The 27,990-nt window shown below is 44.9% G+C and overlaps 1 protein-coding gene and 1 long non-coding RNA gene across 4 annotated transcripts in view; one reads left to right on the plus strand and one right to left on the minus strand.

The window, feature by feature from the left end:
- The window catches only part of MICAL2 (microtubule associated monooxygenase, calponin and LIM domain containing 2), a 221,651-nt gene extending 206,856 nt beyond the window's left edge, over positions 1-14,795 (plus strand). For 2 of the 3 annotated variants that reach the window (XM_066250974.1, XM_066250975.1), the window contains 3 exons: positions 4,343-4,445; positions 7,363-7,436; positions 10,458-14,795. In XM_066250974.1, the coding sequence (XP_066107071.1) occupies positions 4,343-4,445; positions 7,363-7,436; positions 10,458-10,642 (362 nt within the window). In that variant the 3' untranslated portion in view covers positions 10,643-14,795. The remainder of the gene's footprint in view (positions 1-4,342; positions 4,446-7,362; positions 7,437-10,457) is intronic. The other variant, XM_066250979.1, reaches the window with a different exon arrangement.
- LOC136318529 (uncharacterized) lies at positions 182-27,990 on the minus strand. Its single transcript, XR_010728081.1, has 4 exons — positions 27,945-27,990; positions 27,655-27,800; positions 4,752-4,967; positions 182-838 (listed from the first exon to the last, which is right to left on the minus strand). It is a non-coding gene; the product is annotated as an uncharacterized lncRNA (long non-coding RNA).

Genomic DNA, 27,990 nt, shown 5'->3' on the forward strand with positions numbered 1-27,990 from the left:
GCCTCAGATGAGGGTTGCTGAGTGGACCCCGGTCGGGGAGCATGAGGGAGTCTGTCCATCTATCTCCCCTCCTCTCACTTAAAAAAAAAAAAGGATTAGTTGAAAACCAGGCAGTGTTTCAACAAGGCCCAACTTGAAGAAACCACACACCAATACACAATTGGAGAGGTATTCAGCATTACTAACAAAAGAAAATGTTTAAAAAGCCATGACTTTAAAGACCACATTGTTCAAGTATTGTCATTATTTATTGGGAAGAAAAGTGATTGACCCTTAAGTGCCAGCCCCTGTGATGTAAGCAGGGACTGAACAGGCTAGGTGATTTGAACTTGACTGTGGAATGGAATTGGAGAATTTCAATTGGGAGTAACCAAATCCGTTTTGTATTTTTGAGAGTTCATTTGGGGAAAAGTGAGTCACTTTTAATAACTCCATTAATAATAAAAAAGTTGTTTCGTGTTGAGTTTTGATTACTTTGCTTCACCCGAGCAAGTAGAAACCTTGCATTTTGCTTTGGAAAAAGCATGGTGTGAGTAGGCGGGAGCTAATGAAGAAGCTGTCGACGAGGAACACAAGCAGGGGTGGAGGAAGGGGTTAGGCAGCTGAGCTCTTCTAGGCAGAGCCCGGCCTGCTTGCCTTCTGGCTGCATCATTCTGGCTGCATCATTCTGGCTGCATCCTGGTTCCCAGATGTACGAGTCACATCCCTGCCCTGGAAAGGCTTTCGGTTCAACAGCAGTCCCGGGACCAGATGGAGACATGGCTGAGCCAACAAGCAGTGTAGGCAGAGTATACGAGTCTTCCCCAGCAAGTGCTGGTGATCCAGCCAGCCATGTGACCTTTCCATGTACAGGGGGCCAAAACAAAAATTATTTCAGAGTGTTTATTAACCTCCAGGGAAGTTACAAGATAAAGGTTAGGCATGTATGATCAAGTCAGGGATTACGCTCTAGCTGAGTTTTAAAGGTGAACAGAAAATAATCCACATGGAATTATACAGAAGCAGACACTGGAGGAAACAACAGGCACTAATAGCAATGGTACAGTTTATTGAGTGTTTACTATATGCCAATCACTACGGGCAAGCATTTTACATGCATCATCTCATTTAGTCCCCCGTGACCAATTATGAGGCAGGTACTATCACCACCCGCATTTTTCACAGGAAGGGACTGAGGTGGAGAGATGTGAGGCTACTTGCCCGAAGTCACACATTGTGTAAGTGGCTGAGAGCCAGGTCTGCTTGATCTCAAAGCCCAAGCCCTCTGCCGCTTCGCTCCCCTGCATCGAAGAGCGGGGCCACGCTGGTCCAGGCTTCATCAGGACCTGCGTGTAAGGAAGCTGTCTGGTGGGTGGCAGTGAGCTGATGGAAACCATGGAGTAAAGCTTCAGGGTGCTGTTGGGGTGGAGAGCGAGGCAACCTGGGGCTAGGCCCAGTCACCCGTATCCAGCGCTTTGGAAAGGAACCTGCATTAGAAGTCCGTGTTCAAAGATCTCCGTAAGGGATTTTGACTACTGAGGAAAGGAAGACTAAAAAAATGAACTGTAGGCTACGCAATTACCAAATTATTCCGTTGAAAAAAAAGAAAATTAAATTAATTCAGTTCAACCTGTGTTTGCTGAGTACTGCCTCAGCAGCGACCAGTGTGGCTGGCTGCACGGGGAGCCTCTCGAGTGGGCCAGATTTTAGAAGGACACATAGGAAAGATGGAAAAAGGGATGCAGAATCCAGGAGAAAGGTCTGGCTAGAGCCTGTGGGCGGGCGTAATGGAGCAAAGAGGCTGATTCTGAAAAACAACAAGAAAAAATACTCTAAAGACAGCAAAACAGTGCTGTTTCTTTTGGATTGGGAACAAGGGAAGGCTAGGCCCCGTGCCCGAGCCAGATGGTATCACATTACACAACGGGAAAAGCAGCATTCTCAACTCTCAGCTTTTCTGTTTTCTTTATGGAGGCAAAGGATCCTCAATCTAGAAATGTTAAACAATATCTAGAAGAGGAGAGTGCCCCTGGGTAGGTGAGGAAAATGGGAGAGCAATGAATTCAGGCTTCTGCACCCCAGTGAAAGATGATCCACACAATGAGTTGAGTCTTGGATGGGGCATTATTCACTCAGAAATTGTTAAGTGAACTGAATTAACCCCCTGATATTGAAAAACCTTGCAGGTGTAACCTCAGTGTTTGAAAACCCATGGAGACTTCCAGAGCCAAAAGAGTAGAGATGGGCACGTTTTCTACTTTTCACATGAGAAGGACACATGAATACGCATCCTTGTCAAAGTTCTAGATAATATTATTATTTTTTTAATTGTGGATATTAAGAAAGACATTTAGAGATTACTGAGGAACCACTGCTGTTTACAGAGAAGCTGCGAAAAGCAAACGCCATGTCCTTTTCTGAGTGGACTTGCAAGGCGTGTGGTGCCCACGGACACGGCGCACATTGCGGAGCTCGGTCTCAGGAAATTATATTGTTACCAGAGTTTCCTATAACAGCCTAACAGACAAGATAGAGCAATGTGGGCTGGATGATACCAGTTGGATGCATTTAGAGACTATGGAACAGTTTCACCCAAAGGCTGAGAAAGGTCCTTCAATGGGACAGAAGCCCTGTTTTTGGTACAGTCCCATCTGACATTTTTGTTTTCAAGATCGCATAAAGGTACAGGATGGCCATTTATCAGCCCTTTTTGCTGCTTTGGTGTAGTGACAGTTTTCTGATGTTCTATTTTATCCTAGCTCATTAGGTCCATCTAATCCAGATTATTAACTATAAATATCCTTTTTAGCAGGTACTATGCCTTACTAACTCCAAATTTCTTGTGATATATAGCACTATCTATCACTGTATCCCAAGTCCCTAAGGCAGTACCCAACACCTGTATCATAAATAGGTGGTATAAAATGAGTGAGCAAATGAATGAATTCACCAGAAGTTAAGAGCTTCATTGTAGCACCAGTTTGCATATTAACTAAATATATAATATGGGGCATTGCCTATACATCTCTCCGGACCCCATTTTTCTTATCAATATAAAGGTGGTCAAGGAGACAGGGAGAAAAGGGAACTCGTTTTGCTGGATGACTTGCTATGCTACATGCAAGGCAATGTACTTAGAGACATTGTTTCCCTGACTGGCTGCACAAGCAGTGAGAAGCATGGGTTTAGGATAAGGCTCACATGAGTCCCAGTCCTGGTTCTGCCATCACTAGCTTTGAGGTTGGGCAAGTTAATCTCTTAAACCTCTATTTTTTCAGCTGTCAAGTGGTGATAATAAGGGAAACTACTGGTGAGTATGTTATGAGGATTAAATGAAATGCTCATTATAAGGCATATAGCCTATTGACTGGCATGTAATAGTTGCATAATAAACAGTAGCTCATTATTATTATTACATTACCTGTGTATCTTACTGTTCTGTTTAACCAGTGAAGAAGCAGAGGCTCTAAAGGTTAAACAACTTGCCTGAAGTCACACACACATTTTCTGTCTGCATTGTTTCCCCCACCTGCTTCCGGGACTCTCCGGCACATATCATACTTCTAGAATGGCCATGAGCTTTGCAATACAGCCTGTGTTCTCATTGCAGGGTAAAGTTCTAGAAAGCCATCTCCATGTGGCTGCTTCTCAAACATGCCCAGATTTAACATTTTTAGTATCCCGACATTTAGCATTTACTATTGAGTATCTAAAAGTTGTGTCTATTTTCTCATGGTTGTTTGTTTAATAAAGGCCATAATCTAAGTTTTAAGAACATATATGGATATAACTTATATAACTTTCTCCCCATGAGTCTCAAAGCTGATAACATCTCCGCCGGCATCATTTGCCTTTTCTTTTTGCAAAAAATTTAAATGCCACTCACCCCTCCTTTATGACCCACTGTGGTATGAGCTTTTCTGCCCCATGAAGGAAGCCACACTCCACCTGGCCGCTCAGTAGGCATTTGATTTGGGAGGAGGAAGATAGAAGGAAAAGTAATCATCAGGTGATTAGGATTTTCTTTGGTGAAGGATGTGAGGCACAAACTTAAAGAAGTTTTGCTGAGAATATACAAGTAGACAGGAGGAGGGCCATTTGTGGCAGGACATTATCAAGGGCATATGACCTTGAAACTGAAGTATTCATGCCCTAAATGTGGAAGAGGACCTCCCTTCGAGCATGCACAGGTGGGTTTTATTTGTCATGTCCCTGCTCCTGAGGCATCAACAGGCCATCAGGGGGCTGCCGCCTGCCGAGAGCCCTTTTTGCTACAAACATGGTCTTGCTCAGGGAGCCCCAAAGCAGTTTGATCAGGTGGAGAGAAACGCCAATCTAACCCATTTGTTGCTGATTTCTTAAGCAGATTCAGGCACACAGGATGAAGCACAGCTTTTGCAGGAATGGTTTATGCTGGTTCTGGAGAAGAATAAATTAATGCGATATGAGTCGGAGCTACTGATCATGTAAGTAAGGCAACACAGCTAACAGTGAGCCCTAAACGCAAAAGCGGGGCGGGTATGAGGTGGTTCACCCTCCTACGCTGCAGTCCTGGGATCTTTTCTTCTTGTGCATACAGAATTGTGATTGAGGCAAATTGATATTTGATGTCTTGCATATCATGCTGGCATTAGTACAGAGAACCTTCAGTTGTCTATTTTCTCTGTGTAGTCTCATAGCTAAAATAGGTTTCAGGTAATGGATCTGAAGCTGGAGGGCGTTTGGAAAAAGTATTTTCAATCCAGCCTGTTATCCAAACCAAGGGGACTCACCTGCAATGGGGAAGCATGTCTCTGGCTTCTGAGCGTGAACCACGGAGAAGGCTTGGTGAGAGCTACCTGGGCACTTCCTTGTGGCTTTAGCGGATTGAAAAACTGAGATCTGTCTGGATGTCCTCTTTGAATGAAGAGTAGCTGACTGGTTTGGAGGTTAGAGATAGGTCTCAGCATACTCTGACAACGTTGAAGGTCACTATACCTGTCACCATTCTGAAGAGACAGAACATAACATTTAATATAAAGCAGTCGAGTGCCACAGGGTGTACTGGGTGTATTTACTTCTGCTGTCTCATTCCATCTCATCTAATCCTGAGAGTTAATGGTGGTGGTGGTGGTGGTGGAGCTTTGAAGAGGTCTAATAAATTCTATTTCTCTCCCCTGCCTGGGTTCTGAACCAGGTGAGAAATAAGACTACCAAGTCAACAGGTGAAACATCAAAAGATCACCTTCATTACTGTTATTAGCTTGGCTAAATATGAGAGCCCAGTGAGCTTGTTATCTGTATGATTTTCCTTGGGCCAGAGTAATAAATTACCACAAACTGTGTGCCTTACAACAACAGACATCTATTCCCTTACTGTTCCGGAAAAGGGAACTCTGAATCCAGATGTTAGGAGGGCCATGCTCCCTCCATATCTCTAGCCTCTGGTGGTTCTAGGCATCCCTTGGCTTGTGGCTGCATCACTCCAGTCTCTGACTCTGTTTCCACATGGCCTCTCTGTGTGTCTATTTCTTCTTCTGTCTTTCATAAGGATACTTGTCATTGGACTTAGGGTTCACTGGGATAATCTGTAGTGTTCTCGTCTCAAGGCGCTCAGTGTAATTACATCTATTATATCTGCAAAGACCTTTTTTTCAAATAAGGTCATATTTACAGGTTCTAGAGATTAGGATGTGGACATATGTTTTGGGGTCACTATTCAACCCATGACACTAACCAAATTTCAGAATTAGACATGGTTATCTACCATATTTTTCATTCCATAAGACACACTTTTTCCTCCCAAAAGTGGAGGGGAAAATGCCGGTGCATCTTATGGAGCAAAAAATATGGTATTTTATTACATTTTTTTATTAAATATTTTAACACGCCATTTGGTTCAGAATATTTTTTTTCTTATTTTCCTCCTTAAAACCCTAGGAGTGTCTTATGGTCAGGTATGTCTTATGGAGCAAAAAATACAGTACATAGTCAGATAATGTAATAGACTCACTTTTTAAGGGCAAAGCTTTTACACCAGACCAGTAGGTCTTCACTGGGGATGATCTTGCCTTCCCAGGGAATATTTGGCAATGTCTGGAGACATTTTTGTCTGTCATATTAGGAGGTGCTACCAGTATTTAATGAGGCCAAGGATGCTAATAAACATTCTACAATGCACAGGACACCCCTGTCCCCCAGCAATTAAGAATTTTCCAGGCCCTGGCCATTTGGCTCAGTGGTAGAGCGTCGGCCTGGTATGCGGAAGTCCCAGGTTCAATTCCCGGCCAGGGCACACAGGAGAAGCGCCCATCTGCTTCTCCACCCTTCCCCCTCTCCTTCCTCTCTGTCTCTCTTCCCCTCCCGCAGCCAAGGCTCCATTGGAGCAAAGATGGCCCGGACGCTGGGGATGGCTCCATGGCCTCTGCCTCAGGCACTAGAGTGGCTCTGGTTGCAACAGAGCGACGCCCCGGATGGGCAGAGCATCGCCCCCTGGTGGGCGTGCCGGGTGGATCCTGGTTGGGCACATGCGGGAGTCTGTCTGACTGCCTCCCTGTTTCCAGCTTCGGAAAAATACACACACACACACACACACACACACACACACAGAATTTTCCAGCCTAAAATGGCAACAGTGTCAAGACTGAAAAATCTTATGTAGACCTATGGCAAGACTCAGTATAATCAAGAACACGTGTTTGCTTCAGGCAGGCTGATCCTAGCAGAGAAAGGGTATGGGCTGAGTTCTTCTAGTCTATTTTCCAAAATTTACCTCCCCTGGGGTGAGAGAGAGTCCAAGCGGGGCTTGGGGGAGGAGGCCGGCAGTTATGCTCATGGAGCTCCACTACCATGGAAGAAAATTCTGGGAATGGGAGAGAAGGAGTCATTTGTAGTCATTGTGTGTCCCATCACTGTTTTTTCACTGGTGCACATACTGAGACTCACACACTAAGTGATGTTTATGCACCTACCTGACTCCCAAGTCCTTTTCATACAACCATCCCACATGTCTTCCTTTGGATCAGCTGTGAATTATAAAGTTCGTTTAACAAAAATGTATCAAGCGTATTATTTTCGTGGTGCCAGTAACTGTGCTGGGTACTGAGGAAATAAAGATGAAAGAGGCCACAGGCTCCTCACGGTTTCAGGGGAGGCAGACATGCAAACACATAGCACAACAGCAATAAGAAAACGTGGCAGGAGCCCCACGGAGGTGTGTGGAGCTCAGCATATCTCAGCAATCCTTCTCAGCACCTTCGGTGGTCCCTACAGCAGCAAAGCTTTCAGTTCAGAGATATTCCAGTTTTAATAGGAAATAAAGAAGGCAGTAGCTACTGTCAGTGGGCTTATGTGTCTACACAAATCTCTAGTAGTTATAAAGTTTGAATGATTTCTCATCCCCAGGGCCCAAGAACTAGAATTAGAAGATCATCAAAGCAGACTGCAGCAGAAGTTAAGAGAGAAAATGCTCAAGGAGGGTGAGTATGGTGATACGTTTTGGGTCCTTGTAAGGACATTTTCCCCCAAAAAGACAGTTGAACAGAACACGCTGCAAATCACAGCAGAGCTCTGCCTGCCTGCGACTCAGAGGGGAGCACAGGGCCAGCCTCCCTGCTGGCCACCACCACCCGCACAGCACACCCCGTGTAGCTTCATTCACTTGGCTGCGAGAGCGGCACTTTGCTCCATCCCATGTGTGGATAGGAATGAAGTCATCGATTCACACATTCAGTGATTCATTCATTTGTTTAACAAATGTTTGTGGAGAATCTAGTGTGTGGCTGGCATACGGAGAAGATCCCCTGTGCCCTGTGGTCACTGGAGACCAACACCCAGTCCAGTAATTACGGTACAGTGAGATGAGGACCATGTCACCAGTGCTTTGAGACCACAGAGGAGATGGTAAAGGAAACATCCTGCCCAGCGTGGGCTGGGCCAGATGTATGTGAGAGAAAGATTTTCACCATGGAAAACAGAGAATTGGAATAAACTCAACTGACACAATATACTGATTTATGCATTCATTGGCTCCAGTCCAGGAGACACATTCACTCTGTTTTGCTCCTGTGTGTTTGTGGGGCCAGATCCATGCGTGGCTTTCTTACATTAAGACCTAGGTCTAAAAGAACCAGTCAAATAATTTCTTTATATATCATGGACAGAACATTGCACCTACCTATGGGTTGCCTGATACCCATCATCATGAATATTTTTATTTAGGTATTTTATCCCTGTTTTATAGATTAGAAAACTTAACAGACATGCTCAAGATAAATGATAGGGTTAAGATTAAAGAGCAGATTACCATAGACTCAGGGTCTCCTGTTAGTAAGGATTTGTAGACTTTCTTTATAGCAACAGAGTTCTATTTCTAACAAAACCCTTATAGAACTGTACTATACAGGACAGATAAAAGGGATTATCAGCTCTTACTTGTTGGAAAGGGCTCAAATGGGTCCATCAATGACAAGCTAAAGTTAAGAGAGGAATTTTAAATTTCCTTTGTCTTGATTATCAAATATGGAGATTAAAATTAGAATATACCTAAATTAACAAATCATAGTGTATAACTAATACTTGATTTATATATCTGATATAAATTTTAACTTGCTCTGTTTCAGGGTAGTAAAATAAACACCAGCAAAGACTCCATTAGACAACCTTCAATTCTTTTTTAAAAAAAAATTCTTACTAAGGAGTGATGGTCATATTTTCTCACTCCTCTCGGGTGTGTGAAAAAATATATAGCTTTACATTTTGTCTCTACCTGAGCTCATCTCCCACAAAAGCTTCATCCCACTAATTAGCAAGAAAAAAAGAACCTTATATATTCTTCTCTGGTAAACTTAGTCTGATGCAATATTTTAAACAGTCTCTGTAGGAAATGCTCGGTCTCTTTGGGATTAAAATGTTCAGTCTTGCAGATGGCTGCCCCTTCCTTCTGCTTTTCTCCCTAAGACGACTGCCAGGTAGGGCGAAGAGGCAGGTTTCCGTGCCATTTTGGCATTGGGGATCTGTGTGGGTTGCACTGAATCATTGAGTACCCTACAGCTGTCTCCTGTCACCTGGCTGCCTCTCTCTCCTGGCATTTGCAGCTAAGGTGTGTGGCTGGTGTAACCCACAGCCTGCCATTCTCTTAGCGTGCGTGGGGCCTCAGGGTGTTCCCTGGCTCATCAGCCCCTCTGCACATACTCCATTCAGTTTGGCTGGACAGTTACCATCCAGTGTCCCCTGTGGGGCCGCTTCACTCCTCAACATGGGCAAGCTACCTTTGGTAGCTCTGAGGCAAGTGAACACTTCTAGGCTTCGCTCGGCCACACACACACAGACCTGGGGAGTCACTCACACCCTACTTCTCTGCCCAACCATGAAGAATGACCTCTGTTTATACATAGGGTGCCTTTCCAGCTGTTTCTTCCCAGAGTTTCAAGCGAGACACAAAGCATGAGTCCTTGGGCCCCTTGTGCTCCTGTCAAATGATAGAATATTTTTTCACCCCCTGGAGGGCTTCTAAGGACCAGAATGGAGCGACTGGAACACGGACAGAGCTTTCACGGTCCTGTAAAACATGCGCTGCAAAGGGAATGGTGCTTCTTTATGTCTTCGTTGTCATATATGCCTTTGTCCTGACCTTGCCTCAGAGTTAAGCCTGATGTGAGAGACAGCAGCACCTTCTCTACTCTGGGCTGGGGCTTACCACCTGGTCCTGGAGTGTTACATGGAAGGGGCTAAAGGAATTTATGAAGTCCTCTCCCAAGGCTATAATCTGGCTGATGAGACTTAAATTTGGCTTTAAAATCCTGTTTTGAATGTCAGAAAGTCATTACTGGAGTACCTGTTTTTTACTGTTTCCCTTGCCTTATAACAATCTTTTCTCCCCTAGGCAATTGGCTGTCAGGCTAGTTAGGGAGAAAGTCACATAGTCCAAAAGGCTAAAGGGAAAAGCAGTCCCAGTCTGGAAACGCCCTCCTATTGGCCAGCTGTAGCCTCACTCTGCTTCCGCCTGCCCCCTACAGTTTGTCATTAACTACAAAGTGAGAAAGGATTTTTGTCATTGAAATCTAGCTACTGGTTGCAGACTGTTTAGTTAGAAACTTCTTACTGTAGCTCACAAACGTTTAGGGAAAACAGCCTTTTTGTTATTGGTGGATTTTTTTTCTTTCCTTCTTTTTTTTTTTTTTCCTTCACAGAAGAGGGGAGGTTGGAGGCCTGAGCCGGGCGTGGCTGGTATTAACTTTGTTTTCTCACAAAGGGGTTCACCCTTGTCCCTTTATATATATTCTCAAGGTGGAAACTGAGCTGACTGCAGCACAAAGCACCCACCATTCTGATCTGTGGCTATGAGGGCAGTTCCCTGGTGTCCGATTCACTTCCTTGTTTTCTCCATGGAAATTGAAGGGCAGAACAAACCCAGAACAATCAAGAATGCAGAGGCCGGGACTCTCCTGGGGCCAAATCTTACCTGAGGTCCAAAGTTTTTCTTTTCTTTTTTTCTGTAGAGAGCCAGAAAGATGAGAACGATCTAAATGAGGAGCGAGAAATATTCAGCGAGATGATGCAAGTGATCGAGCAGAGGGACAAACTCGTGGAGTCCTTAGAGGAACAGCGCATAAAGGAAAAGGCTGAGGACCAGCACTTCGAAAGCTTCATATTCTCCAGGGGCTGTCAGCTGAGCAGGACATGAGCAAGGGCCCTCTCCCTCAACGCCAGCCAGGGACCCATCTGGCTGTGCACACCCACACACTCCTCCTTCCTTTTGCAGGATTTGTTATACCTGTCCCTTCAGTTACACCATACTGCAATATGTTTTCAAAGATTAAAATTCTCTCGTATGTGCTACAGCTGCCCCAGATCCTTCCAGAGATTATACTGAAGAAAAGACAAAGACACTTTGGAAATTGGCAGTCAACTTCAGCAGGTCCCTCCAATTCGATGTGACCTTGGCAGACGACCAGCATTGTTGTCCCTGGAAAGTGACACAGAGATTGACATTCCTTTTGCTTTTTATCATATATCTGCTCAATTCATTGAGTTACACATCTTAAAATTTCTAAGAAGCTGCCTTTTCATTAATATGTCCATATTTACCTTTTTTTTTTTTTTTTTTTACATGGACGATTGGTTTCCAAATGTCAGAAGGAAGCAGCAGCAGTTTAAAGATTAGGTTAATATTTAAATTGTGTTTCCAGGGAAAGAGGAGAAACCTTGAGATTACTGATTACATAAAGCAAATAACTCACATAGCAGGTGTTAATTCAATCCAGGGCGAATTTAATTTACGAGGTGTATTTATAAGCCTTGATATAATATATATAAGCAATGAGAGTTTAATAGAACATTTGAGCCTTAATTTTATTAAAAAAAGAAAGAAAGAAATGAAACAAAACTTCAACTTGATACCAGCAGGATTCAAGATCATTAGTTTTCACCAAGTCCTGTTGGCTTAGAGCAGCTTTTTTATTGTCAGAGCACTGTCCTTATGGCCTCTGGGACATGCTGGAAAGCATTTTTAGAAAATGAATAATTTTTAAATAACTGTTGGCAATGGCAAACAGAGAAACTCTTCCATTTGTTGGTGAAATATGGGTGAAGTTGGTGCTGCTACTAAAAATGAACACACTAGTGGTCCAAGGCAAGGAATGTGCCCCAGTGGTGGTCTTCTTGGGTCCAAAACAGAAGTGACCCTGCGGCTCCGCAGGGATTGCCCAGGAACCCCACAGAACAAGAACACTGCTGACTTCACCGGATGCTGAGAACACTGACCCCATGTACCAAATCCCAAACTGGGTCATGGATCTTTGTTTTCATATGACACTGTCAATCTGCAAGGAAAGCTGGGAGGTGGATTTCGTGCACTGATTTGGAATCCCTGGGATGTTTTGATGGTTCAAACAGAACCAAAGAAAAGACTTCAAATGGTGGTCTGTTGTCATAAAATATTTTGTTTCCCCTCAAAGAGATTCTTTGAAGATTCAGTCTGTTATTGACAAGAGATGGACTGAAGACCCTTTGTTGTTGTATGTTTGGCCTCTGTCATCACTGCAAGTGTTTAAATGTGTCATTGGATGAAAGGTGCTTTGCAACAGTTGGCTTTGACCGAAGACCTAACTTTCCTCAACATAAATTGACCCATGAACCACTTCTGTCTGAGATGCTATCTGTGTACATCTGTCTGGTCGGGTGACAAACCAGAAATTAGAAGTGTAACTGGATTTACCAAGTCAGCCAATGTTTTGGGACATATTAAAAGACAACCTTTCCATGGCATATCAAGTTCCTAAGGTTGTAGGCGTTTTCTACTCTTTTCTCTTTCTTTCTTTCTTTTTCTTTCTTTCTTTCTTTCTTTCTTTCTTTCTTTCTTTCTTTCTTTCTTTCTTTCTTCTTTCTTTTTCTTTCTCTTTCTTTCTTTCCTTTTCTTTTTTCTTTTTCCTTCTTCTTTTTCTTTTTCTCTCTCTCCTCCTCCCTTTCTTTCTTCCTTTTTTAAAACAGCCAAATCTTTCAGTGCCTGAATTCTATTATTAGTAAATATATATAGGCATCTATCTGTCTATCTGTCTGTGAAAACTGTGTCACTTATGGCTATTTATCTATTTATTTGGTCGAAATTGCTAGTAAGATTTCCTCATAATTCTGGTTTTCCTGTGTTCTAATTTGGAGAAGACCTATTACCACTAAGATGTTGGTATACAAACTATTTAATATACAAATAACTCAGATGTTTGGGGCAGTAAGTTGTATAGTATTAAAGATTTATGGTGATAGTCAAACTAATATTTTTGACCACTAGGCATTTGGAGGTAAGATTATGGATGTGCAGGAATATTAACTTATTTTAAGAAGGGGAAATATAACTTCAGTTTTTGCTCTAGAATATGCAGAAATATTCAAGCCCTGTCTTTTCTGTCAATTATGTATATATAAAAGTGCATTATTGAATGCTTGCATACATTTAACAGATTATGCTCAAATATGTAGTGTCTGGGTTGTTACTGTGCAAAATAATTAAATGCCATTTATTTTAATTTGTTCTATTTGCATCTAAAAGAAAAATTATCCCAAGAAGGCCAAGAAGGAAGATGGTTCTTGGCCCTAGTATTCTGTTAATAGATGAGAGACACAACTTGTCCACTTTTTCTTCCAAAGACTTTGTTCTGTGGTTTAAGACTATGTCTTATCTGGCCAAGTTCAAACATAAATCTCATACTTAACAGCCTTCTACTTACACTGGCTTTCAGTTTTCACCAGGACATAAAACCTACTTCAATAGTCATTTCCAAAAAGACACAAACATTGTAGCTATTAAAGTATTTTAAATGATTCCATTTCTTATTCACAATGTTTTTAGACCCTCAAAATGTATAATATTGTACATTTGAAGACAGTTTCTTTGTATGCAATATGAGTAAGATTATGATGAAAACCGATACAGCCTTCACAGTCCCCTAAAGCAGTGGTCCCTAACCCCCGGGCCGTGGACCAGTAGCGGTCCGCAGAGAAAGAATAAATAACTTACATTATTTCTGTTCTATTTATATTTAAGTCAGAATGATGTTTTATTTTTAAAAAATTACCAGATTCCCTCTGTTACATCTGTCTAAGACTCACTCTTGATGCTTGTCTCAGTCATGTGATACATTTATCTGTCCCACCCCAAAGGCTGGTCCGTGAAAATATTTTCTGACATTACACTGGTCCGTGGCCCAAAAAAGATTGGGGACCACTGCCCTAAAGAACACTTGTGATCAAGACTGAGCAATTCAGGACTCTGAATGAGACAGGCAGCCCTAGCCTCAGGCCATATTGCATAGTCTCACACAGCTTCTAAGTCAACCAAATGGCTCATGATATTCTTAAGTTCAGAGTTTTACATAAATTGGACCAAGAGAACAGTTTTTTTAATTTAGTGTGTGGTTTCAAATGCCTCACTCAATAGAACACCCCCACGAGGACAGTTCTTAAGCCTGCTTTCCCGAACATCCATTTATTTATCTATCTGTTTAATAAACATTCTCCCAATATCCATGGGTTTCTGCAGCCTTGTTCTGGGTGCTGGGACACAGAAAGAATATTATTCTTCTACTCTGCCCATAAAAAAGAAAAAACTACAAACATAACCACTCCCAAATAAATACAAAGATAAAGAACCATTTTTATTATAAGCATCAAACTACTCATATTTATCTTAATCATAAAGATTTATAGCCCCAACTATTGTAGTGCTCCTTTGGCAATAAAAACACAAATAAGTTCATGTTTCTAAAACTGAAAAATACTATCAAGTTGTACTGTTCCATTTAAACCTTGATTTGGCCGAGTTAGGCTGTTTGGAATCAATCAAGGCTGAGAGGCAGCATGTTCATTGCAGCTGAGAAAGGAAGTGGCAGGTGTTTCCAGCTCTGATGAGCTGCAATGAAATTGATGTTTTCTGCATTCGAGAGGCCAATGACAATCCAGCAACGTCTGTCTTCCCAGGAAGCAGATTTACAGGCTTTTCCTTCCAAACTGAAAATGGCAGCACAACCCACCCAGGTGGTTGATCAGAGAACTCCCTCGACATGACAGACGTGGCAGGGGGCAGCTGGGGCTGCCACACGAACAGAGAGAGAGGCAGCCATTGGACGCGGTGAGCTCCAGTGTAGGAGTTTATTGTACTAAGAAGGTTCACGGACAGGGGAGCGTGTACTATTTCACCTACTGTTTATCTTCTAACCTCATTGCCGAGTAGCTTGTAAAAGATTAATTTGCTCCCACAATTGGGAACTATTCATGTGGATTGAAATGTGTTACATGTGCACTGCTATATAAATACTGAAAGGCACCAAAAATAAGTGGCTTTGTGTTTAAGGAATGTTAACGTTTTCATGCCGGCTTGGTCTGGCACCTCGGAGGGCAGGGTCCGTTTCATTTCTTTCTTTGCAGTGAAAGGGCCTGGGTGAAGCTTTGATTTCGTGTGGGAGTCTGTGAGTTCATGTCTGAGGCTTTATTCCTGCTGGGGCGCCTGGAAGGACTTACCTGACCTGCAAATTGGATTCACATAGAGGAGGGGTGAAGACGGCTCACCTCAGGTGTAGTCTCTCAACAAAGAAGGCTATTCTTAGAGCTGGGGAGGAGGAGAGATGAGGCCTAACCTAGTTTCACCTCCTGTTTCTCTTACCTTCTTACCTGGGGTAGCCCGGTTTTGTATTTCATCCACTCAACAGGAACGCTCCCTTTGCACAGAACGGGCTTCTTCCTTCAGCTCACTCTTTTAGGACAGAGTTCTCTGTTTGTTTGTTTTTGTTCTTAATCCCTATGTGCACAAATTCATGAAATGTGAGTGCATAATGCACCAGGATGACCCCATCAGGTTAATGAATTGGTCGGTCTGGTCTGCATCATTTCACACTGCGTTCCCCCATTGTTTGAAAGCTTTTGTTTACTGATGGAATATTTGAAATGATTCATTTTATTTTCCGCTGAACATCCACCAAAAGTAAACATAACTGCAGAGGCGCACTCCTGTCTTGCAAGCACTAACATGCTGACCCATTAACTGTATGTAACTCACCATCCCTCAGCCTCCAGGGCGCATTTGGTAAGCTCATGCTCACTCCCTCTCCAAGCTCATTTCTAGAAATAGAAAAAGGAAAGCCAAGGCTGTCTCGGCTCCCCTGAGGAGCCCTCTGACCCTGGCAAGGGCAACAGATCCTGTGCATTCAGCTCACCTCCCCTGCCAGGCGCCGTCCTCAGCTCTGTATGCACATTGTTTCTTTTCATCCTGAAAGCAACATGCCTACGCTCAACATTACCCCATTGTGTGCAAGACTGAGACACAGGGGCTCAGCTCACCTGGTGGTCCAGGTACACCGCAGTGGAACTGAGGCTGAACCAGGTGTTGGTTTCCAGAGCCTGGGCCCTTGACCACCAGGCTATATGGCCACGCTCTGTGTCCCCACCTGGCCTGTGCTTACCTGTTTCTTCTCTTCCTGTCCTAGGTAGGTTCCCATTGCCACCCCCCCCCAATACCCCGTGCAGAACCCTGCACAGGGGAAAGCTGGGAATAGGAGCCAAAGCTGCTGTTTCGCAGTATTTTGTGTAACTCTCTGTGCTGCCTCCTATATTCTCTAACGTGAAAATGATTGTTCAGAACAGGTAAACTACCTAACCTCCGCCACCCCTCACAAAACTCTTTCAATAAATACGATGCTTTAGGAAACAACGTCCTGTTTATCCAGAGTGACCAAGTACCCCCGACACCCTGCCATGGACCCCCTCAGGATTTTTTTGCTCCAAATTGAGCATGGCATTACCTAATCAAGTCCCCAGTCCCAAGGGGATGGAAGAGGAAGGACCGAGGGAGTGTGCTGGGAACCAGCTGGGAGTGAGGTAGCTCCTGCTGGCCATAGAGGTGAGGGAGAAGGAGCGGGGTGAGGGGCAGGACAGTAATCATGAGTGACACTCATGGCCCGTGTGGAACTAGAGCAAGTGCCCCGATACTGGGGTGAAGCTCCAGAATGAACCGGGCACATGAACTCCGCTTCCTTCCCATCCCCAGAATAATAGTGTTCCCATAGGAATCTGGGAAAGTGTGTATGAGTGTGTAGTGTAGTCCCAAACCTCTAAGTAAGTGATCTGAAAACAAATCAATAGCTCAAAAAAAAAAAAAAAAAAAAACCCCAAAAAACCCCACCATCAACTAGTTAATCATTCTAAACACAGTTAACTGGGCTATGAGTCACTAGCTCAGGGCTTTAAATCCAACTCTGCCTCCGTTCACTGGGCGATACTGAACAAATTAGTTGTGCCTCAGTGTCTTCGTCTGTGAAGTGGGCCGGTTCTCCGTCCTCTCTCCCTCTCTCACAGGTTCCTTGAAAGTGTCTGCTGTACACAGACTCCAATTTTAAAACGGAAACGGCTAGCTCATACCTTGCTACTATAATTGGAATGACAATGGTGAATCTCAAACTGTTCAAATTCCAGCAGCAGAAACAAGAAAAAGAAACACTTCAAATCTCAGCAGAATGGGTAAAATGGGGTTTCCAACGAGAGACGAAATAAGCAGTCAACAGGGCCAGGGAACACACTTTTCAGAACATTGTCATTCCCCTTTTCGGGTTCTCTCTCTGAACCGGGCTCTGCCGACCAACTGTCAGTCTCTTGCAGACCCGTTTGGCTATTGGTTCTTCAAGTCCACCCTGAAGATACTATCTGATGATTTGGTTGCATCTCATTAGATGTAATACTTCTGACCTTCCTCCCCAAAAGAAAACATCAAAAGTAGGAATCACTTTAATCACTTGCCCAGCAAAGTTGGAAGTGAGGCTCCTACCCCTCCAGGCCACACAATCTGGAGATGGGTGTGGGTGGGAGGTGAGAAGGGGGAAGGGAGACCTTGGAAGTGACCTCAGTGGCCTGTGACTTGGACCACACACCAACAGAATCACCAGGTACTCTTGACTGGCTGGGTCTGAAGTGGCTGGCAACTCCTTTTAATCCTTAAAAGCTTGCCTCAGGTAGGAAACACTGATCTAAGAGTTTCAGCGCTGTGTGTAGTTGGCACTCAGCTCTCACGCCCACATGAGGAGACCCTCCTGCTGATGACTAGGGTTCATTACTGGGTTTCTGAAGGCTAGGTAAGCAGGTCACCTGTCTCAAAGAACTTGAGACACATTCCCTCATGGCTGACTCAGAGGCCATTTGGATGGCATCATCTTGTGTGTCCTTCAAAAACATTCCCACCCTGAGTTCACCATGTCATAAGGCTCGGGTTGTTCAACTTCCCCCCGCCCTGATGCCTTCTCTGCCCACCAAGGGAAGGCCTAGTTCCACCACCCTGCCCCTGCCTTCTGGATGCCTTAGTCCAGGCAAGTAGGACTCCTGAAGGACATGCAGCCTGGTCTTCAAAGGCCACTGATAATATCCCAGAGTTCCTGTTGGGGGGCAGGGGGCTGTGCAGTGAGAAGTCTCGCTTCAGAGATATTTCATCTCCCACACATTCTTTTCATCCGAGAAGCATACCTTGCTTTCAGTGATCAAAGAGGTCCCCAAGAGGTTCTGGCTGGCTTCTCTCTACTCCATGATGCTTTGATGTGGTTAAACCTCTAATTATTGATTGGTCTCCAGACCCTTTGTAAGACCCTCTTCATGATCTGCAGGAGCTCCTGTTTTGTTCCTTAGATGGTACATTCATTTGCAGGTGGGCTGTCACAAAGTATTACAAACTAGGTGGCTTAAAACAACGGAAATTTATCTCACAGTTTTGAAGGCTACAAGTCCCAAACAAAGGTAGCGGCCACTGCTTCTTCCCCAGACTCCGGAAGGGCAGTTGCTTGCCTCTTCAGCTTCTGGTAGCCCTGAGCATTCCTGTCACACCAGTGGCTGCCATCTTTCCCTGTGAGTGTCTGTGTCCAAATTTTTCTCTTCTCCTAATGACACTGATCTAACTGGATTCGGTGCCCATCCTACTCCAGTATGACCAAATACACTATTTAATATAACTAATTATATCTGCAATGACCCCATTTCTAAATGTCACATCCTTAGGTTCTAGAGCAGGGGTCCCCAAACTTTTTACACAGGAGGCCAGTTCACTGTCCCTCAGACCATTGGAGGGCCGGACTATAAGAAAAACTATGAACAAATCCCTATGCACACTGCACATATTTTAAAGTAAGAAAACAAAACGGGAACAAATACAATATTGAAAATAAAGACAAGTAAATTTAAATCAACAAACTGACCAGTATTTCAGTGGGAACTATGGGCTTGCTTTTGGCTAATGAGATGGTCAATGTACTCCTCTCACTGACCACCAATGAAAGAGGTGCCCCTTCCGGAAGTGCAGCGGGGGCCAGATAAATGGCCTAGGGGCCACATGCGGCCCGCGGGCCGTAGTTTGGGGACCCCTGTTCTAGAGGGTTAGGCCATCAACATACCTTTTTTTAGGGCTCATAGTTCAACTCATAACAAGAGGGATTTTTTTTTTTTTGAAATATGACTTTGCCCAGTGAAAGCCTCTTCCAGTTTGAGTTTTACTTTAATTTGATTTGAAATGCTTGGTTTAGCTCTACCCTGGGTGAATGCTGGTGGTTGAGGCCAGGCAGGTTCTCACTGGATTCGAGCAGGAACTGTAGAGCCAGAAAGCATTGGGCCATTCCTATTTATTGGAGGCTCGCAAAGATGGGCAAGCAAATAAACAAAGGAAACACCTTTTTCACAGTGAAGGGCAAGGGAACGGGAAAACTGCACCTTGCAGTGGCGGGGGAGCGATCTGAGAGAATCACCCCCAAGGGCAAGCACTCACAGCTTTACATAAACTACACACATGTGGTGTTACCACCTGTTCACACTAGTTGGGCAAAGCACTTGTAGCCAGTAAACCAGCAAGCAAGTCCAACACAGCTGTTTCCACAACATTCTACCCCTTTAGGCTTGCTCACTTCACAACTGACAGGTATCTTTTGCGATGGTCCCTGTGCGAAGAGCGAGGCACATTACACAAGCATAGACTACAACAACAGCACAGTTATACAATAATTACAAAGGTGCCCTTCACAATGTCTCCCTGAGCACTCTGCCCAGGGCATTAACTGGAGGCCCAGCTCTAGCCCCCTACCCCATGGTAGGTGGGAGGGTCTGTATAGTCCCAAACTGTGTCCATGGTAACTGTAAATATCCTCGGTGCGTCTCTGCAACTGGATGGCTTTCTGGTGTAGGAGGACCTCCTCACGGTCCCCCATCAAGGTCTCTTATAGTATTGTCTACAACAGCATGCCCATCCAGTAAGGGAGCCGGTGCCCCCCTCCTGTTGCAGTCCCTGCTTTAAGAGTCCATTATACCGCTCAATGATACGAGCAGCCTGGGGGTGGCAGGGAACATGATACTTCCAGTCCAGTTCCAGGTCTTGAGTTCATTGCCTCATCATAGAACCAGTGAAATGGGTACCGTTGTCACTTTCAAGGACCAGCGGCGTTCCATACACAGCACTCAGGCAGTCCAGAGCCTGTATGACTGCCCTGTGGTCTGGGTTATAGGCGGGGTAAGCAGCAAGCAGACCAGTGGCAGTACCTACCCAGGTGATGGCCTACCGGTATTTGTTCAACTTTGGTAAGGGTCCAGTGATGTCTATCTGCTATCGTGTCAGTGGAACACGACCTCTCTGGATCTGTCCAGGTGATGCCATTTGTCTCTAAGGGTGCTCCTTGTAACATACTGCACATTGATTGCAAACTGCAAGTACCTCTGCATAGGACACAGGCAAATTCCATGTCTTAACTGTAGCCCACATAGTTTTCTGTCCCGCATGGAGCAGGCGCCGGTGGAGCCACTGCGCCACATCACCTGCAGGCGATCCCAACCATTGCACCCTCACCAAAATGACTGCCTCATCATTCCCAGGGTGGGCTAGAGGGGCATGCCCCATGACATGATATACTGTCATCTGCTTCTGGTGTCCTGTTTCCCATAAGTCCTGCCACATGGCCTGACCCCATAACAAATAGCGCATTACCATCCATTGGTTAATGTGCCAAGTAGCAATCCAAAGGGTCAGTCCATGATAGACAGTTCAGCTGTCGGTGCAAATCACCAGAGGCGAAGGTCCATTTCGGGCACTAGCCAAACAGCTCTTAATTCTGCCCATTGGCTGCTTTGGTCTGTACCCATGTCCATCCAAATAGTCTTAGTGGCCAGATGGACGGCTATGGCCCTCCACTTGGCAGGCTGGGCCCTGTTTGAACCATCAGTATACCAGGCAACCTCGGGGATGGGCATCTGCCCCTCCTGGTAGGGACTGACTTCAGGTTCTGCCTTCTGAGCCCCAGCTGACTCTAAGGTCGCATAGGTGACTGGACCCAAGACTTCCTGCAATTCTGCCCTCAATGGGCTGGTGCTAGGAGCACAGCATTGTTGCAAGTATGCACCCCACTTGGCCAGGGTGGGGGTTTGGGCCGTACCACTACATGGTTTGGTTGCCCAATCTCTCACCCATCCTGCAATAAGGTATGTGGTCTTGACCATAACTGGATTTGTGGTCGTAATGTTGTCAGTGGCTAGGAGGGCAGCATACACAGCTGCCACCTGTTTCTCCAACAATGAGTAACGGACTTCAGTGTCTTTCCACAATTGGGGCCAAAACCCAATAGGTTGCTTTAAGCACTCTGTCCATTGCCACAGCACTATCCAAACCCCTGAGAGGTTACATGGACATCAAGCTCACAGGGCCTGGCAGGATCAAACACATTCAGTGCCTGTGCCACCTTGACAGCTCTCTTAGCTGCTGCAAATGCACCTTGTGCCTGCTCAGTCCAATCCCAGCAAACCTCCTTACAAATAAGGTTATATAAGGGGCACAATAGCTGAGCCAAAATAGGGTATGAATGCTTGCCAATACTCCAATAGACCTAGGAATTCCTTTAACTGTGTCAGGGATAACCTTTGTCTTACCCAACCAGACAACCCCCAAGAACTTAATAGATAACCCAGGTCCTTGTAATTTGCCCTTGTTGACTGCCCAGGCACATACCTTCAAATGGGATAGCAGGGTAGGGACTGCTTGCTCCAGTTCTGGAATAGAGTCACTAGTTAGCATAATATCATTGATAAATGGTACATATGAACCACCTCTGGTTGTTTCCATTTAGCCATGACACAAGGTGAGACTATGCAAATAGCCCTGGGGTAACACTATAAAGGTCCATTACCACTCTTCCCAAGTGAAGGCAAATTGGTCTTGACTCTCTACAGCTGTATCAATAAGAAAAAGGTGTTAGCCAAATCTGGCACAAAGTGGTATGTCCCCATCTCATGGTTTAGCTGATCTACCAGTTTAGCTATCGAAGGAACAGCAGTGTGCAAAGGGGGAACAACTTTATTAAGTTCTCTGTAATCTAATGTCACTTGCCAGGTTCCGTCCGGTTTGTGCACAGGCCATATCAGGGAGTTGTAAGGGCTGTGCACCATCCAGATGATCCCCACCTTTTCCAGTGCGAGGATTGTCCCAGTGATTTCTTCATAGCCACCTGGCAGGCGGTACTGCTTCATGCTAGTCACACATCAGGGCATGGGTAATTGCAAGGGGGAATGTGCTGCATGTCCCAACAGCACTGCCTTCATGACCTGGACTCACAAGTGGAACTCCCCAGCTGTGGTTTCCAACCACAGTCCTTGTAAGACATCTACCCCCAAAATATATTCAGGAATAGGGGATACATAAACCTTACATGGCTTAGGAGGCAGTCTTCCTATCCCCAATGGAATAGTTATTGGCTTCACTTGAACAGTTTGGCCCCCATACCTGTCAATGGCCACTGGGGTCCCAGTGAACCACTCTGGGCTCCCATAGGGGAGGAAACATTCTGTACCTGTATCCACCAAAGCCAATACCGGTTGTACATTAGAAGGGGACCAATGGATTGCCAGTTACACATGGGGCCTCCAGTCCCCGCCCACTCCTGCTAGGTCCCTCGGCCTTCCCCCTATTCAAACTGGAATAGTGGGTCTTGAGGATTCTCCTCTTCCTCAGCTGTCTCCATAATATAATCTTGTAACCATGCCACCTGCACACCAACTGTTTCATTGGTATCTGCTAGGGCTGTTCGTCTCAGCAGCTGGAACCTCTGTTCTGGTTTAAGCTGCCACCAAAGCTCCAAAAGAACTTTGTTAGGCTTGCCATCTAATTTCTCCCTATCTGTCCCAGCTGCAATCAAATCTACCCACTTCTGTGTTCAGGTAACCTTTACAAGCCCATTTCTCTTATTAGCTTGGGGGGGGGGGCAGCCTGGGCAGCAGCCCTCATAGCCTTATGGTTCTGTGCTGCCTCCAGCTCCCCCAAATCCGCTACCGTCTGTGTAACTGCCCCACATAGGGGCTCAAGATAGCCGCTAGTGACCTAAAAAGGGTTGATGGGGCACTACAGGGAATAAGGTCCCTCCTCCCTGCCATAAACACTTCCTCATCTGGCCCATGGGACCTCAGGTTGAAAGCAGTATTCTTCATACCTAGTTCCTGAAGGACCTGTGGCAGCTTACTATAGGACTGCCACCGACTCACTGCCCCCAGCAAGTCCCCAGCATTCTGCCAGACTGTACGAATGGTGGCCACCACTCATTCTAATAGGGTATGGTTTCCTGGGTTGTCAAGGCGGTTCTGAAGATGTTGCCTCAAGGAGGAGTGCGTGGTAATGTCAGCTAATTTCTCCAACTTTGTTCCAGAAAGCATGATGCCATTCACCCCTATGTCCCACAACTGCAGCAACTACAGGTTGCCAGGGTCTCGGTGGGTTTCTGCCTGAATTTTGCCCCTAACTCTATCAGCTCTGTCTGGGTGTAGGGCCAGACCACGTAGGGCTCCACTACCTGCCCTGAGGCACTCTTGGCTGCTGGGTTTACCTTCTGGCCAGCCACTGGCCAGGCTCCGAGTCTGTGGATGGCAGTTTTCTCTCAAACCTTCTCCTCCTCAGAAGAGTCGGAAATGACTACCACCGTCGACTCAGAGTCACTCCACCTGCATGGATGCAGCTCCATCTTCAGCAACCGTTTGGGTTCCTGCAGCTGCCAGCTCTCAGCCTGGAGATGAAGCTCGAGGCCTTGAACCTGTAGGTTCTTCTCCAACAACTGCCGGTGCCAATGTTCCACTTCTAGGGAAAACTGCAGCTGATGAAACCGCAATTCCCTCCCAGAGTTCATTCCAGTTCCAGGTGCTGTTGGTGCCCAGCCTGCTGCATCTCACCCTGCAGCTCTTGAGAGCAGTTGGTCTCCTTTTCCAGCAACTGTTGCAGTTCCTGCCGCTGCGGGTGCCCGGTTTGCAGCTCATCCTGGAGGTCTCAAATTCGGGTGGCCTCTCACACAGAGCCTTCAGTGTCTGCTCATAGGGCTGTAAAAAATACCCAGCCCACGACCCCCAAAAGGACAGCCATGGGGAACCATATGCAAGAGAACAACAACCACTTCTCTATCCCACCCTTCAAGGGGGGTGGTGGCTCCATACCAATCTGTTCCAAATCCTGCCCACTACTCGGATGTAATGCCAGTGGCTGAGGCCAGGCAGGTCCACATTGGATTCAGGCAGATGGTAGAGGAACTATGGAGCTGGAAAGTGTTGGGCCATTCCTATTTATTGGAGGCTCGCAACGACGGATGAGTGAATAAACCCTGCTTTTTGCAGTGAAGGGCAAGGGAGCGGGAAAACCACACCTCACAGTGGCCAGAGAGCAATCTGGAAGAATCACCCCCGAGGGTAAACACCCATAGCCTTGCATAGACTATACACACGTGGCGCTGCCACATGCTCACGCACTAATCAGACAAAATGCTTACAGCTGGTAAACCAGCAAGCAAGCCCAACACAGCTGTTTTCCCCACACTGGGTTTTAAAGAAAAAAGTAACACAGAAATAAAAAGAACACAAAAGGATAAATATGACAGATATAAATTACAAATACAGTTTATGAAACCTGTCTGAATAGAGCACACAGACTTCAATTTTCCCTCCATTATCTTAGTAGTTAGAGTTACTCTTCCACTGTTGTTTTAATGATTACCCTAGAGGTTACACTATGATTCCTTGATTTATCAAAATCCGATAGAAACTGCTACTTCTTCCCAGACAATGCCATAGAAGCCTTAACCCTACGTACTTCCCAATTTAAACGCTTTTGCTTTTGTGTATTTTAATTTGCTTTAAATATTTTTAAACCTTATAAGGCATTATTATTATTATTATTATTATTTGTATTTTTCTGAAGCTGGAAATGGGAGAGACAGTCAGACAGACTCCCGCATGCGCCCAACCACGATCCACCCGGCACGCCCACCAGGGGCGACGCTCTGCCCACCAGGGGGCGATGCTCTGCCCCTCCCGGGCGTTGCTCCGTTGCGACCAGAGCCACTCCAGTGCCTGGGGTAGAGGCCAAGGAGCCATCCCCAGCGCCCGGGCCATCTTTGCTCCAATGGAGCCTCGGCTGCAGGAGGGGAAGAGAGAGACAGAGAGGAAGGAGAGGGGGAGGGGTGGAGAAGCAGATGGGCACTTCTCCTGTGTGCCCCGGCCGGAAATCGAACCCAGGACTTCTGCACGCCAGGCCGACACTCTACCACTGCGCCAACCGGCCAGGGCATTATAAGGCATTATTATTGTTATTTTATGCAGTTTACATTTGGGGGATGCACCTACATATCTGCCCTTTTATTTGTGTTGTATTTCGCCCTGTGTCCCCAAGTTTCCATCTGGAAGAATTTCCCTTCTGCCATACACTTTAGTATTTTCTTCAGTTTGGGTCTGCTATTAACAATTTTTATCAGTTGTATTTTTTTGTTTGTTTGTCTACTGAAAAGACCTTTATTTGCTTTTTATCTACAGAAAGTAGAGTCTTTTGGAGTCCCAAACCAAAGCTAGGGAGGCTTACCAAAACCCTCAGCTTGGAGGCACCTGATCTTTGGTCTACTTATCCTCGTGAGGTTGGCAGTGGCTCTGCTCACTGTCTCAGCTTCTCAGCTGCCTCTTCAGAAGTGGCAGATGCCCCATGGGGGATGTAGTTTCAAGTGACAGGCTCACCTCTCTGGGGTTCCTCCTTCTCCAAGATCTTGGCCTTACAAGTTTCATTAACTTTCTAGTGCTCTCAAGCAGATTTATTTTACATTGTGTCCAGCTTTCCACAATGTTTTCAGCAGGACGGTTGGTCTGTATTACATGGTTTGATGGTACCAGAAGCCAAATAGCCCTTTTCCATCTGTTTGTTAGGATGATTCCCAGAAGCATTCATGGTACACTTTGCTTGCATCCTATTGGTCAAAGCTTAATCATGTGACTTCACCTAGCTGAAAAATATTGCCTTTATTCTGAGGGAGCATAATCCTAGCTGAAAAGTGTGAGCTCTATGGATATTTGGGAGAACAGATTCTAGGGGTTATAGTATCAGCCTCTCAGTTATTGGCTATTCACATAATGTAAAGCAAGTTATTCAAACTCTTTTGAGTTTCAAGTTCCTCATCTGTGAAATGCAGATAACAATAATATTATTTATGAATCTTCAATGAGAAGCCAATAACAGACATTTATTGATTAAGGCATGCTATCTGCTGGGCACGGTGCTAAGCAGTTTATTTACACTAACTTTCTTGGTGGTCTCAACAATCCTATGAGGTAAGTACTCATTTGTTCTCATGATGGTGTGAAAACTGAGGCACAGAGAGGTTCACTTGCACAAGGTCATCCAGATGTCTGGCTGCAGAATGGCCATTTGAACCTCGCACTGTCCCCATTGCATGACCCTGATTTGTAAATCACAGAGCCCCATCTGTTGGAATTTCTGAGGGACAATGACAAGACCTGGATTGGAACAATGCTGGGTGGCTGAGGGCAAAGCATGTTTGAGAGAAAAATGGAAATAGAAAGAAAAATGGTCTCCTAAGGAACAGAACTGGTCCAGTTTGGGACCTATGAATTTTTGAGCAATTTGGGCCACCCAGAGACTTAGAGAAGGAGACCATGGAGATAAAAGGGACCCTATAGAGCATGTAGTCCAATGGCTTTATTTTTAAAAATTAATTTTTTGTAATGTAGTTACACATTTTATTGACGTACAATATGCATACAGATTATTGCTCAAATTATTAAGTGTACACATTATTAAATGGATTTTCCCAGTGAAACACCCATAGAACCAGTCCCCAGGTCAGGAAACAGAACAAGAGCAGCTCCAGGAGCCCCCCTTATGCTCCCAGCCCTCTGCCCCGTTCTCACTACCCCTCCCAAGGCTAATCATTATCCTGACCTCTAATATCAGACTAGCTTTGCCTGTCTTTGAACTTTCTATGAATAGAATGATAGAGTGCATGTTCTTTGTGTCTGAATTTTCTTCACTTAATATTATTTTGTGAGACATATACCTATTGCAGCTTGTAGTTGCACATTGTTCATTCTCATCACTGTGTAATATTCCATCTTGTGACTATTGCAATTTACTTATTGACTTAACTGCTCACAGGCGTTTGAATGGTGCTGCTACGTACTTTCTAGACTGTGTATTTGGGTGCACAAATGCACTAGTCTTTGGTGGGTGTAGCCTAGACTGTAATTATTCATCATATGGCACTGCCTTGGCTTCCCTTTATTGATGATGGAAGTGAAAGTACAGACAGGGCAGAGGCTTGTCCAAGGTCACCCAGCTCCTGAGCCAGGGCTGGAACCTGGGCTTGTTCTCTCCCGGTGCAGTTTGAGCCTAGATTTCAAAGACAGACTGACCTAGAGCTTCAGCCGAGTCTCACACCACACACATTTAACTTATGAGATGTTTTTATCATCTAAGCTTTAGGTAAGATGAGGCTGATGACCAAGCATGAGAGGGGCAGCTGACCATCAGGGCAATAACTGTAAACACCAATTTAGATTGGAGAAAGCTGGTGCAGATCCTTCCCTGCATCTTTTCAAAGAACAGTGTACGGTCTGTGTCCCTGATTAAACTAGATTTTTACTCAGTCTACATCAGGGCCAGGACCTGTGCAAGGCAGTTCCCCATATATTATTTCATTTAATCTTCTGGCTGCAAACCAGATCACTTATATCCGTAAGGACTCTAAAAGAGAATTTATAAGGTCTGAAGCAAGCTGGAGCAATTTAGAACAGTGTTCAAACAATCTAAGGTGAAGGAGCAACCCATCATAGACCAGTATTTTTGTAAAATATAATAAAAATAAATTATTAGAAAAATAAAATGAGCCTGACCTGTGGTGGCGAAGTGGATAGAGCATCGACCTGGAACGCTGAAGTCGCCAGTTTGAAACCCTGGGCTTGCCTGGTCAAGGCACATATGGGAGTTGATGCTTCCTGCTCCTCTCTTTTTCCATTCTCACTCTCTTCCTCTCTTCTCTCTAAAATGAATAAATAAAGTCTTAAAAAAATAAAATGAAATGCAAACTGTAATTTCCCATTTTTGTTATTAAATTAAACCAATATAAAATTTCATTGTTATATTGCTATAAAAGTTTCTAAACACCCTCAGTTTCTACACTTACATCATTGAGGACCAAAAACAGTTTGCAGATCAGTACTGGTTTTCAG

Source organism: Saccopteryx bilineata, chromosome 1, assembly GCF_036850765.1.
Source record: "Saccopteryx bilineata isolate mSacBil1 chromosome 1, mSacBil1_pri_phased_curated, whole genome shotgun sequence".
Lineage (NCBI taxonomy): Eukaryota > Metazoa > Chordata > Mammalia > Chiroptera > Emballonuridae > Saccopteryx > Saccopteryx bilineata.